Source organism: Poecilia reticulata, linkage group LG2, assembly GCF_000633615.1.
Source record: "Poecilia reticulata strain Guanapo linkage group LG2, Guppy_female_1.0+MT, whole genome shotgun sequence".
NCBI lineage: Eukaryota > Metazoa > Chordata > Actinopteri > Cyprinodontiformes > Poeciliidae > Poecilia > Poecilia reticulata.
Genome location: NC_024332.1, coordinates 21,008,734 through 21,022,184, shown reverse-complemented (window position 1 = coordinate 21,022,184; position 13,451 = coordinate 21,008,734). Strand labels below are relative to the sequence as shown.

The 13,451-nt window shown below is 40.4% G+C and overlaps 2 protein-coding genes across 4 annotated transcripts in view; one reads left to right on the top strand and one right to left on the bottom strand.

Moving 5' to 3' along the window:
* The window catches only part of LOC103456594 (NACHT, LRR and PYD domains-containing protein 4B-like), a 4,694-nt gene extending 3,549 nt beyond the window's left edge, over window positions 1–1,145 (bottom strand). The window contains exon 1 of one of the 2 annotated variants that reach the window (XM_008396252.1): window positions 1–1,145. In XM_008396252.1, the coding sequence (XP_008394474.1) occupies window positions 1–808 (808 nt within the window). In that variant the 5' untranslated portion in view covers window positions 809–1,145. The other variant, XM_008396243.1, reaches the window with a different exon arrangement.
* A 3,854-nt stretch (window positions 1,146–4,999) lies between these two features.
* Window positions 5,000–11,456, top strand: LOC103456605 (protein NLRC3-like). 2 transcript variants are annotated; one of them, XM_008396272.2, is made up of 12 exons: window positions 5,000–5,031; window positions 5,913–6,026; window positions 6,125–6,241; window positions 6,353–6,481; window positions 6,578–6,664; window positions 6,758–6,836; window positions 7,389–7,608; window positions 7,689–9,489; window positions 9,567–9,740; window positions 9,854–10,027; window positions 10,317–10,363; window positions 10,456–11,456. In XM_008396272.2, the coding sequence occupies exons 1-12, from the start codon at window positions 5,024–5,026 to the stop codon at window positions 10,989–10,991; spliced, it is 3,486 nt and encodes a 1,161-aa protein (XP_008394494.1). In that variant the 5' UTR covers window positions 5,000–5,023; the 3' UTR covers window positions 10,992–11,456. The 2 variants fall into 2 exon arrangements, with proteins under 2 accessions (XP_008394494.1, XP_008394487.1); XM_008396265.2 differs by having other exon boundaries at window positions 6,554–6,664.
* The last annotated feature ends 1,995 nt before the right edge of the window (window positions 11,457–13,451 follow it).

The window sequence follows — 13,451 nt, the reverse complement described above, 5'->3', positions numbered from 1 at the left end:
ATATCTGCAGACTGATGCCAGCATCTGCAGCATCTTCTCTCCTGTTTGCTTTTCTCTCTCTGCTGCAGCGCAGAACAGATCCACCAGGAGCTTTGAGATTCTTCATCTTGATCTTGTTGCTGTTCATCTGGAGGCAAGACCGAACAATATTGATGTATATTTCAGTGACAGTTCTGGGCTGCAGAGAGTCTTCAGATGGAAAGCTGGCAGCCACCATCAGTGCGTACATTGGAACATGACAAAGAGTCAACAGCTCCAAGTTACTCAGGACCTTCCTGCGATCGTCACCCAGAACTGAAAACAAATATCTGCTTATTGTTTCCTCACTGAAGCCTTTCACCTCCACTCTAAGCCAGTCTTTAGGACAGAGGTCTTTCTCATCTTCTGGTCTGCAGGTGATGATGATTTTTGCTAAAGGTAGATTTTTCTCAAATTTCTTCACAACCAATGAAGTGAAATCTGTGACTCCATCTAAAATGATGATAAGATTGTCTGAGTGGCTCTTCATATCTGTTAATATTTCATCTTTGCCTTCATCTGGTTCACAGTACACATTAAACAGAAGATCCTCCAAACCCATGGTTGGTGGGATGTTGGTTAATTCCCTCATATCAAAGTAAAACATGTAGTCCAGGTCCTTGTTGTCTCTTTCTGACCACAGTCTCAACATTTCATGACTCAGCACCGTCTTTCCCATCCCAGGTTTCCCAACCAGGATGATGTTTTTATTATGTTTCAGCAGGTCACTGGGGGAGATTTCTGGTTTGCTCTCTGGAATGTAAGGCCTTAACTTTTTAGAACGACACATGTTGCTTTTCTTGTTTTTAAATGTCTTTACTTTGGATGGAGTAGTTGTCCCTTCTGTATTTAATACAAGGGAATAAAATGACAGTCCAGGCTTCTTGTTTTTTTCAAAAAGACTTTTACTTCCCCTCCAAATATCGTTAGAAAGTGTTCCTGCTTCTGACTTCAACTTTGCTTGATACCTGTGGCACGGCTTTGATCCTGAGATTAAATAATGATAGAGAATCAAATTTAAATAAACTTTCACTTCTCTTATATTGCCCTCACTTGATAAAAAATAGATGTATTTCACACAAAGTGGCAAAAACTCTAAATATCTGAATCTAGTTAAGTAAAAAAAACAATGAGACATTTTTAAAATAAATCTTTTGGATACCTTTGACGTAGTCATAAATGCTGTCATCGTCCTTGAAAGGAAAGCAGCTGATCCAGTGATGCAGATCAGATCTTTTAGCTTTAGTTGAAGCTGAATGCTTGTTCTTGAGGTGAAGAGCTGGTAAGGTTCTGCTCCTCGTCTCATAAAGAATCCTCAGTAACCTGTAGCAGGCTTCTTCCCCTTTCTTAGTGACTGAGTCCAGTATTGCTCTGGTTCTGTTGAAGTCATGTTTCTCTGCCTCTATGTCGCTGACCTCTTCTTCAATGAGAACGTTCTGCTGATATAAGTTCTCCAGAATCACTGACAGATTCATCAATCGTCCAACCAGGAGACCTCTAGCACTCTTAATATAATCCGAGGCAGACTGCGATGAACAAGCCATGACTGCTGACTTCAGTCTGCTCTGCAAACAAACCCAACATCACTGACCCGAAAAATACAACACCAATTTATTACTATGCCAATTATAAATAAGTATCAAACTTAAGGTAGTACCCACACCTAACACAAACACTTTATCGGTTAAACTTGTGAAATATATGTAAATCAAATACGAAATAGAATAAGAACGCTTTAACAGGTTACAGTTTCAGGAAACACCGATAATTACTGCATCGTTGATAGAACAGGAATTCATAATGAAGAATTAATATTTACCTATTTTAACCCTTGTGTGTGCGAGGACTGAGGCAAACGTAGAGGACTATCGCAAATTATACAAGTTTTACGTGTGTGGTCGGTTGGACCCCATTTCTACATACAAGGGTTAAACATATTTTTAGCTGGACTTTCAATAAACATTGAGGTTGAACTTACCATCTTGCCATAAAGACAGACGGCAGTACTGGCTTAAAATAGATATGAAAATGTCCGACACTAGAAAAGAAAAATATAAATCAATACATACCTCCACTCTTCATTAACAGGTAGGCTCACAATTTTTATATCTCAAATTTTACATTTTCAAAACGAAGATAAAATGATGTGGAACAGCTTAGACCAATAAATATAAATAGACTTCCGGGGTAAATATGGTAACAGACAGTTTAATGAGGACTTCGCAGAACTTAAACTACAGATATTCATCAATAAACTTGTCCGTCTGCTCTAGAGCATCAAAAACAACGGGCTCAAATACAACCTGGAAGAAAAGACACGAAATAAGATAAGGAAAAATTACCGCAAACTTCTGGCAAATCAAAACCTCCACAGGTTAAGGGTGTGTGACGACAGGTAGTGATGGACCATCTGAATCCAGACTTTGAGGCTTGTACCGAGTAAAAAGGGGGCGTGTCCGATGAAGCCCCGCTTCGAGGCTTGTGTCGTCTTGCTGAAAACCACGTGACTGGCAACAAACGATGCCTCATTTTGCGTGTCGGTTTTCAAAATAAAAGCGCGATGAGCCGCGCTGCATCATGGGTTGATGTCCTTTTGGTCTCGCATCAGAGGAGAATATTTGTCTTCAGTGGCCAAAATAAAATGAACATTGACCAACATATTTGATGTGTATTGATGATGGCACTCATCAAAATGTAATGTCTGTTACTGGTTTTCTCAATTGTAGATTATGTTTTTGTGATTTTATGAACTGCATTGTTGCTGAAATGTGCTACAGAAGTAAACTTGATTAATTGTCTGAAATGGAGCCAGTAAGAGGGAAATCTCTGACATCTGGGAATACTTTGAGATTATCCTCACAATAAAATTCTTCTTAGATAACAATAATTAACCCTCCACCTCCCAATTTCTCACCTTCTGCAAAGTTCCACTATTATTTGTAGTTTGATTAGCAAAGATATATCAGCCTTGTACAGCAGAAACAGATTTAATGGTGTTGCAGAACTAAAATTCAACATGTAGCCAAATATAAGGGATCAGAGCCAATTATAAATTCAAGAAAAAGTGAACGCCCCAAAATGCACTTCACTCCCAAGACACTAAAACATAAAATGTCTTTATTGTCAAATCAGTCTGACATAAAAGAAAACCCAACACAACCACTGACGTTCAACATAAACCAGGATTAGATTGGCTACAAATCATTTTAATAATTAAAACATATGACAATTAAATATGGTTTCATTGATTCTCCTGTTACTAAATATGAGTTTGATGAAAACATTGTAACAATATTTACTATTTACTAATTTTTGGAAGTATGATCCAACTGAGTGACAAAGCTGTTAGTTTCACCAGCAGATGTCACTAGTGAGTCCTGAATGAAGCATTGAGTAATGAACCTTTTTGCAAAGGGCTGGAAAGGTTCATTGCTTCATGAGGCTTCATTTGCCCATCACTAACGACAGGTGCAGTTTGCGCATGCGCAGTGCCATAAAACAGAACACTAATTCACGTGCATCCACTAGATGGTCAGTCAGGTTATGAAAAGTTGACAAAGATCGACCTTAAGTCGTTTTCTTCTTCTTTTTTGTTTTATGGCGGTTGGCAAACAACTTTAAGGTGCATTACCGCCACCTTCCAGGTTGGAGTATGGATCATAAGCTCATAGCCTCCTCATAATACCCGTTCTTCTAAGAAAATTAAAAATACTATCAAAAATTATATCCCCTGACGATCTCTGAAATAACTCTCTAATATCTAACTTATTTTTATTTCTACTTAACTCTAAGGACCGCAAGTCTTTATTGAATGTTCATTTATATACAAAATCCTCCATACTTCTGGCAGATTTAAATTTCTTTCTACCGAGAATTTTAAGAAATGTTTCCACTCTACACAACTGTAGAAAATTGAGTCTAAAAGAACAATTTAAATCCCACAACAGGCCACAATAAAAACAATCATTCTATCAAAGTTGTATTTGAGTGTCTTCAGAGCACAGTCGTGAATTTTCAAGCTGTGGACAGTAATTTGTTTATGTTTGGTTTTAATAAATTGCCAACCTCAGAAATTTTATCTTAATACAGCCAATCAGATTTTCTATGTGATTCTTTCCATTTTATGCCCAGACTGTAATGGATGGATATAAACATCAAAATCCGTTGTGACGCTTGGCATAATGCTGCACAATGAATGAGTTGGTGCTGCTGGCAAACGTAAAAAGGAGAATCAGGAGGGCACGTTTTCAGGGATCAACATCTTCTGGCTCATGGTGATGACTGGCTTATAATCCATGTAGAGCATTGATGCTGGATCTGTGTGCTGAGGTTGGTTCAGTATTAAAGGTTAAAAACCTTAAATGCTGGTTATTTAAGGTCCAACAGCACCTTTATAAGGCCCTCATACAGCAGCACATATAATGTAATTTCCAGTCTTAAGTTCCCATTTCTGCAAACATCAAAATGTTCTTTTCTATTCATTTCCCTCAGTCACGTTTAAATGTGACGTTTAAATGTGCCATCACATTTAAGGTTTAAATGTGCCATCACATTTAAACGTGCTGCATCCAGGGACCTGAGGACTGAACTCACCAGACTCTCAGAAAGGTCTCAGTACTCTATAAATACTTCCATTTGGTAACATTATCTTGAGAAAATGTATTCTGTTAGTCAGTTGATATGGGTGTGTTTATATTGCTGTGATCTTTGACTTCATGGGTTTACAGCTCAAACTAAAGGTTCAGGAATGAGAGCAGCAGAAGCCAGATCAACAGGACTCAGACTGCTGAGCAGAAAGGTAAATGTTTGTTTAATACTGTTTTATGTCAGTATTTAACATTTGAATGCTGCTTTTCTCTACTGTGATGAATTCAGGATCACATTTCACTGGATTTTGAACCAGTACCTGTGTGTTCACTGTTTAGCCTCAGCGCTGCTGATGTCTCACACCAACATGACTTTTCTTTCAGGTTCTTCTCTGATCATTTTATCAGCAGCTGCCAACATGAGCAGGTAAACCAACAGATGTGTCGTATATCGGTTTGTCAGTATATTGTGTCCCTGATGGCGACACTTCACGAAGGTGTGGAGTTTTATGAAAAGTGGACTTTGTTTTGTTTATTGTATCTTATGTAAAATACATTTTAAAAACATTGCAACAAAGAGTCTCTATTAAAGCTCTGCCTTTAAGTTTGATAGGTTTAGGATTTCTGCAAAGATCTATTTTCCACTTAAATTCAGTCCAAGCTTCCTTCCTGCCTCCAAAAAGGTTCAACTTGCACTCAGACTAAGAAATTGTCACACCTGAGTTCTGGCTCTTTGCAGCTACTCCAGAGTTACTATGACTGTCTTTGCTGGCTCCCAGAAAATACACACAAACTTAAAGTAATCTGACTCAAAGTAATGTAGAAAATGTGTAAGTTTTCCAGCATTGTCCTCAAATCTTCAGTAGAGTTTAAGTTGGTGCTGCAGGAACAACCAGCTGTGTTCATTTCAACCTATCTAGTAATCTGGGATTTGGAGACAATCCTCTTCATTCCTTATCATCTTGTTTGAACCAGAAACTGTTGCAGTTACTGATACTGCAGTACGAGTTACTTTTTAATCACTTTTATGGATCTTCCCATAAATCTCTGTCTATATCCTGCTTTATTTGGAAGTGGCAGCATAGTTTCAACTTTGAGTTCATTGTTCTCACTTCTGTTTTCCAAAAAGAGGTTAATGAATGTTTAATRATTTATTGTTTTGAACTAGATTTTCCTTCAGGGAATTTCTAAAACTCACAACAAACATAAACATAGAAACTGGATCTAGTGACAAGAAGCTGCCATGGCTGAATTTGAATTTAGACAACTATTTATTTACATTAAAACTTGTCTCTTTTTTTGTATCAGGTCTGCAAAGAAAAAAGGAGAGCCTCCTGAACCCAGCAGTGTGTCTGTGAGGAGCRATCATTCTGCAGACTTTCCTATGAACTTTAAAGGCAAACTGGACATTTTCGAAAGAAGGTGAGAGACATTTAACTTTCTTACATGAAGTCCTTGGGACAGATTATCTGCTGCCTGCACTCGTCAACCTTATTCTGCATCTTTATGGTTTTGGACAGGAAGCAACTTGAGAGGAGACACACATCAGATTCCATCTCAGTTTCCATGAAAAGTGACCGACCTGTCAGCCGTCCTTTAAACTTTAAAACAGCCGACTCATCTGATGATGGGGGAAGGTTCATATCTGCTTTTATTTGAAAAATCTTGTCACAGAATAAAATTCCAGCAGAAAATGATTTATCTCTCACATTACCTCACCAGCTCTTGTTCTTATTCTCRTTTTTTAGACTTGGTGTTTTTTCCAAGAATATTCCAGAGAAACGCACATCGGATCCCAGCTCAGTTTCCCTGAAGAGTGACCAATCTGCTGGCCATCCTGCAAACTTCAAAGATGGACAAGACACATTTAAAACAAGGTGAAAGTTAWTCATAATGTCAGATTTATGACCTGATRAGATCTTCACAAGACTCTGAAACCTGGACCTTAGTCTCTTTCCTCAATGTTGTTCCAGGAATTTTCCAGAGAACGACTCAGTACTCGGCTCCATTTCCATGAAGAGTGATAAATCCATGGATTATCCTGTCAACATCAAAGATGGGCAAGTACCTCATATATAACAAAAAAATCTGAATTTACAATATTAAAGATCTTAACTAGCTGTGTTTAAATGTGTTTTTGTCATTTACTTCAGAGTGGATGAGCAGGGGACAGAAATGCTCTGTGATCAGACGGAAAACCAGAATGCATCAGAGCTGACCCTCATCTTCAAGGTTTCTACATGAACACACACTTCACACCTTGGGATAATGAAAAGTCAGGAAGGAAGTCCAGTGGGYATTAGACCAAAACTGAACTCTAACACATCACCTTAAGACGCTTATTGTGATGAAGCTTGTCAGATGCCAGGGGGAATCCCAGAAACAAAAGAAAGGACCAAACTCCTTCTTTATATGGATTCAAACCAACTCCTTTAAATAGTTCATCTCTRCACTTCCTGATTTCCCCACAAAGTTCAGTGTCACACAGGCATCAGATGTATTTATTTGTTAACATGACAAACATTCACACGGTGAAACTCCTGCTGCTTATCAGCTGAAAATGGTGTAATGCAGTGCGTGGTGGGACAGACAGTTCTTAAACCAGTCTCTATGTTCCCAGCAGCTTCCTCTTTAATCATCAGAGGCCCAACACTTCAAATGCTTTGTTTTGATAAAAATACCTTAGCGGGAACTCAATTACAAATTGCACCATCATGTCATTTAATGTTGATTTACTGTTGCATTTCCGTTTAGTTGTCCCTAATTTTAAAAATATTGTTTCAGGAACTTGAGAACAATATTTGTGAATTTGTGAAGAGTGAGCTGAAGAAGTTCCAGACAGTTCTGCACCCAGGTCCAACACMTTCACAGAGTGAAAAGGATGAGGYTTTGCAAGGTGCAAATGAAGATCAGAAGAGGAGCAGCAAGGAAGCATTTTTAAATATCACACTCTGCTTTCTGAAGAGCATGAAGCAGGAGCAGCTGGCTAACTTATTGCACAGCAGTAAGATAAATCTTGCAAGGATGATACAGTTCTACCATTTAGCTTTATACTTTGCTAAATATTCTTTCATGTTCTTCCAGAAATGTTTGCACCACTTTGTATAAATAAGCTGAAATCCTCCTTAAAGAAGAAGTTCCAGTGTGTGTTTGAGGGAATCGCTAAAGCAGGAAGTCCAGCCATCCTGAACCAGATCTACACAGAGCTCTACATCACAGAGGGAGGAACTGGAGAGGTCAATGATGAACATGAGGTCAGACAGATCGAAACAGCATTAAGAAAACAACACAGACCAGAAACAACAATCAGACAAGAGGACATCTTTAAAGTCCCRTCTGAAAGAGATCAACCAATCAGAACAGTGATGACAAAGGGAGTGGCTGGCATTGGGAAAACAGTCTTAACACAGAAGTTCACTCTGGACTGGGCTCAAGGGAAAACCAACCAGAACATCCACTTCATATTTCCATTCACCTTCAGAGAGCTGAATGTGCTGAAAAAGAAAAAGTTCAGCTTGGTGGGACTGATTCATCACTTCTTTACAGAAACCAAAGAGGCAGAAATCTACAGATTTGACAAGTTCCAGGTTCTGTTCATCTTTGATGGTCTGGATGAGAGTCGACTTCCTCTGGACTTCAACAACAAGGAGATCCTGACTGATGTTACAGAGTCCAGCTCAGTGGATGTTCTGYTGACAAACCTCATCAGGGGGAAACTGCTTCCCTCTGCTCTCCTCTGGATAACCACACGACCTGCAGCAGCCAATCAGATCCCTCCTCAGTGTGTTGGCATGGTGACAGAAGTCAGAGGGTTCAATGACCCACAGAAGGAGGAGTACTTTAAAAAGAAATTCAAAGATAAGAAAGAAGCTAAAAGGATCATCTCCCACATTAAGACATCACGAAGCCTCCACATCATGTGTCACATCCCAGTCTTCTGCTGGATCACTACTACAGTCCTAGAGGATGTGATGAAGACCAGAGAGGCAGGAGAGCTGCCCAGCACCCTGACTGAGATGTATATCCACTTCCTGGTGGTTCAGACCAAAGTGAAGAAGGTCAAGTATGGAGGAGCTGAAACAGATCCACACTGGAGTCCAGAGAGCAGGAAGATGATTGAGTCTCTGGGAAAACTGGCTTTTGATCAGCTCCAGAAAGGAAACTTGATCTTCTATGAATCAGACCTGACAGAGTGTGGCATCGATATCAGAGCAGCCTCAGTGTACTCAGGAGTGTTCACACAGATCTTTAGAGAGGATAGAGGGCTGTACCAGGACAAGGTGTTCTGCTTCATCCATCTGAGTGTTCAGGAGTTTCTGGCTGCTCTTCATGTTCACCTAAATGTCTCCAAGTCAGACGTTAACTTGTTAGAGGAACAAAAGAAAATCTTGAAGGTTTCAGAAACAAGAAAAGGTATTTCTCCAATGGGAAGCTTCTATCAGAATGCAGTTGATGAGGCCCTACAGAGCTCAACTGGACATCTGGACTTGTTCCTTCGCTTCCTCTTAGGTCTGTCCCTGGGAACCAACCAGAGGTTACTAAAAGGCCTTCTGTCATGGATAGGAAGCAATTCTCTGCCAAACCAGGAAACAGCTAATTACATCAAGAAAAAGATTGAAATGTATCCATCTCCAGAAAAGTGCATAAATCTCTTCCACTGTCTGAATGAACTGAAAGATCATTCTCTGGTGGAGGAAATCCAACACTACCTAAAAGCAGGAAATCTCTCTCGACAAAAACTAACCCCTGGTCAGTGGTCAGCCCTTGTCTTCATCTTGCTGTCATCACAAAAAGATCTGGATATGTTTGACCTGAAGAAATATTCTGCTTCAGAGAAGTCTCTGTTGAGGTTACTGCCAGTCCTCAAAACAGCCAAAGCAGCTCTGTAAGTTACCAAATTTTAAACAATTTTGAATTATGCTATAACATAATATATTCTTTCTCACACAATTTACTTTTTAGGCTGGATGGTTGTAATCTCTCAGAGAAAAGTTGTGAAGTTCTGGCCTCAATCCTCAGCTCCAAGTCATCTTATCTGAGAGAACTAGACCTTAGTAACAACGACCTGAAGGATTCAGGAGTGAGGCAGCTGTGTGCTGGACTGCAGAGTCCACACTGTAAACTCGAATTTCTAAGGTAAGACATTTGGCTTAAAAAGTCCCAAAATGACACAGATCAAAACACATTCTTTAAATATTAAACTCTAGTTCCAATAAGGCCTTATATTTGCTTGCACACTGTTTTAACAGGCTGTCAGGCTGTCTGATCACAGAGGAGGGTGTTGCTTCACTAGCCTCAGCACTCGCCTCCAACCCTTCTCATCTGAAAGACCTGGACCTGACCTATAATCATCCAGGTGAGACAGGAGTGAAGCTCCTTTCTGCTGGACTGGACAATCCACACTGGAGACTGGAGACACTGAGGTATGAAGAGGACAGTCTAGGGTCAGTAATGAGTCAGCTCTGAAAGCTAAGACAACCACCACTGTTCAACTTTTACATCTTCCGTCATATGGGTAATTGAGTAATTTGATTTAAGTATGTTGAACCAGAGACATCTTAAAGTTGTACAATAGTGGCCCTTATGGACTGAAGTTTAATAAATCAAAACAACAAAAAACATTACATGAGACTACCCCACATTGAAAGAGCAATTTTAATATAGGTTTTCTGCATAACAAGAGTAAACTAGATCTCCTAATTTCCTTTTCAGAGTGGACTGTGGTGGAGAATGGACACTGCAAGCAGGACTGAGAAAGTGTGAGATTGTTAAAACCATAATTCACTGAAAACCATATGAAATAGAATTTCTCCTGAATTACATAACTTATGGTTGCTTTCTGCCATTATAGATGCTCATAAACTGACTCTAGACTCAAGAACAGCACACAGAAACCTCAAATTATCTGACAACAACAAAGAGGCCACAGTGATGACAGAGAAACAACAGTGTACTGAGCATCCAGAGAGGTTTGACCACTGGGTTCAGCTGCTCTGTRCCGATGCTCTGACTGGTCGCCATTACTGGGAGGTTGAATGGAAGGGGACAGTGAGCATTGGAGTGACTTACCAAGGAATCAACAGGAAAGGAGAAAGTTCCAGTTGTTTGCTTGGAGGGAATGATAAGTCCTGGAGTTTTTACTGCTCAGGGAATACTTATTTTAGGTTTCACAACAACAAAAGAAAAGATGTCCCAACACCTTCCTGTGTCTCCAGGAGAGTTGGAGTCTATCTGGATCATCCATCTGGCACACTGTCCTTCTACGTAGTGTCCTCCAACAAGCTGATCCACCTTCACACCTTCAACACCACGTTTACTGAAGCTCTTTATCCTGCATTTAGAGCTTTTCCTAATTCTTCTATTTCACTTTGTCAGCTAATGGATTAAAACTCTAACATTTTTGGACTTTCAGATGACTGCACCTTATGTGTTAAGTGAAGACACTTTTCATAACATTTCATAATCAGCATCTCGGTTGACTGTCTTTGTTTTACCTCATTAAAATCAAGATGTAGATGTTGTGATTAATGYATGTTTACATGACATTTATTATGTTGACCTGCAATCTGTCATACAGTCAGATCGATACAGCATTAAGGAAACAACACAAACCAGAAATAACAATCAGACAAGAAGACATCTTTAGAGTCCCACCTGAAAGAGATCAACCAATCAGAAAAGTGATGACAAAGGGAGTGGCTGGCATTGGGAAAACAGTCTTAACACAGAAGTTCACTCTGGACTGGGCTGAAGRSAAAGYCMACCAGAACATCCASTTCATATTTCCATTCACCTTCAGAGAGCTGAATGTGCTGAAATATTTGATGGCTTGGATGAGAGTCGACTTAAACAACAAGGAGATCCTGACTGATGYTACAGAGTCCAGCTCAGTGGATGTTCTGCTGACAAACCTCATCAGGGGGAAACTGCTTCCCTCTGCTCTCCTCTGGATAACCACACGACCTGTAGCAGCCAATCAGATCCCTCCTCAGTCTGTTGGCATGGTGACAGAGGTCATAGGGTTCACTGACCCCCAGAAGGAGGATCATGTCCCAGCAGACCTGACAGAGTGTGGCATCAATATCAGAGCAGCCTCAGTGTACTCAGGAGTGTTCACACAGATCTTTAGAGAGGAGAGAGGGCTGTACCAGGACAAGGTGTTCTGCTTCATCCATCTGAGTGTTCAGGAGTTTCCGGCTCCTCTTTATGTTCACCTAAACATCTCCAAGTCAGATGTTAACTTATTAGTTCAAGAACAAACAGCTCTGATGCAGAGTGAARAATTTGTAATGACTCCCTTCGATCAGTGTGCTGTGGAGAAGGCCTTTCAAAGTCCTAACTGACTGATGGACTTGTKVCTTCGTTTTGTTCTTGGCCTTTCACTATGAACAAATCAGTGTTTTGTCTGGTCTGGCTGTTGGAGGACTGGATAAAGAGGGAACCTATAGCCCAAAAACCAACGATCAGTACATAGAAAAGCCTAAAGGATGACCTGACTGTAGAAAGGAGCATCAATCTGTTTCACTGCCTAAACAATTTCAATGACCRCTCTATAGTAGAAGAGGTCAAATGCATCAAATCAGAAAGTCTCTCTGCATATTTCTTATCTGCTGCTCGGTGGTTAGCTGTAGTTTTCATTCTACTGTCAGAAAATTATCTGGATGTGTTTAACTTAAAGAAATACTAAGTTTCAGAGGCGGGYCTTCTTAGGCTTCTGTCAGTGATCAAAGATTCCAAAAWAGCTGTGGGGGTACTTTTAAAAAATTATAATCATCATGAAGAACTGCTTTAACATGATCTTTTGGGTATTTTATGTCTTCCTCAGTTAAAGCRTTGTAAYGTCTTGGAGAGAAGCTGTGAAGCTCTGGCCTCCGTCCTCAGGTCTCAGTCATCCAGTCTCAGAGAAATGGACCTGAGTAATAACCTGCACGATTCAGCAGTGAAGCTGCTTCCTGTTGGACTGCAGAGTCCACACTGTAAACTCGAAGCTTTTATGTGAGGCATTTTGTTTAAAATCTACARGACACAGTAAAATAACTCATTTGAGTAATCCTCTGTATGCCCAGTAGATGGCGCCCTGATAAARATGTGTGAACGTTCTCAAATAAATTCCTCTTTACTGGTTTTGTTTTGATCAGATTCCTGTGATCCCAGATTGGATCCCATCACACCACATAAACATCTCTTCCTATTTTATGACAACAGACAAGCAGCAGTYATCATAAAGAAGGATGCATCACCTGGCTCCAGGTCTGACTGGTTGCTGCTACTAGGAGATTGCGTGGGACGGATACGTTAGCATAGCACTGACTTACAATGGCACCACAGATGACGAAGACAGGTTAGGGTTCCTAGAGCTTACATTGTGATCAACATGGTTTCCATGCTTAGCATAACAAAACAGCAGCAATTGTAAATCCTCCTTGCTTTTCGTCCACCAAGAAGTGGGAGCATTTCTGAACCAACCAGCAGGAGCGCTGTCTTTTCAACACCCTGCACCCATAGGCGCCGGATCAGGGGGGCCAGGCGGGCAATGCCCCCACCACACACACACACACACACTTTACGGCCCTGCCCTGCCTGTCCGCTGGTCCCGCCAGACATACACAGGCTGCACACAACTCTGACAATCTGTGACTGACACCTCTCTGTGTTTATATACAGACAGAAGCACAGAAGAAACCTACAGCACGGAGATCTGGACCAAATCTAAGGCTCCAKATCATAACAGTGACCCAAAGGTTTACGCACATGCGGCAGGTTCGGGTCGGGTTGGGATCAGGAACTGGTCTGACACTTGAAAAAAGGCTTGGACTCTGATCCGGTCCAAGTCTGAACCAATTCTGA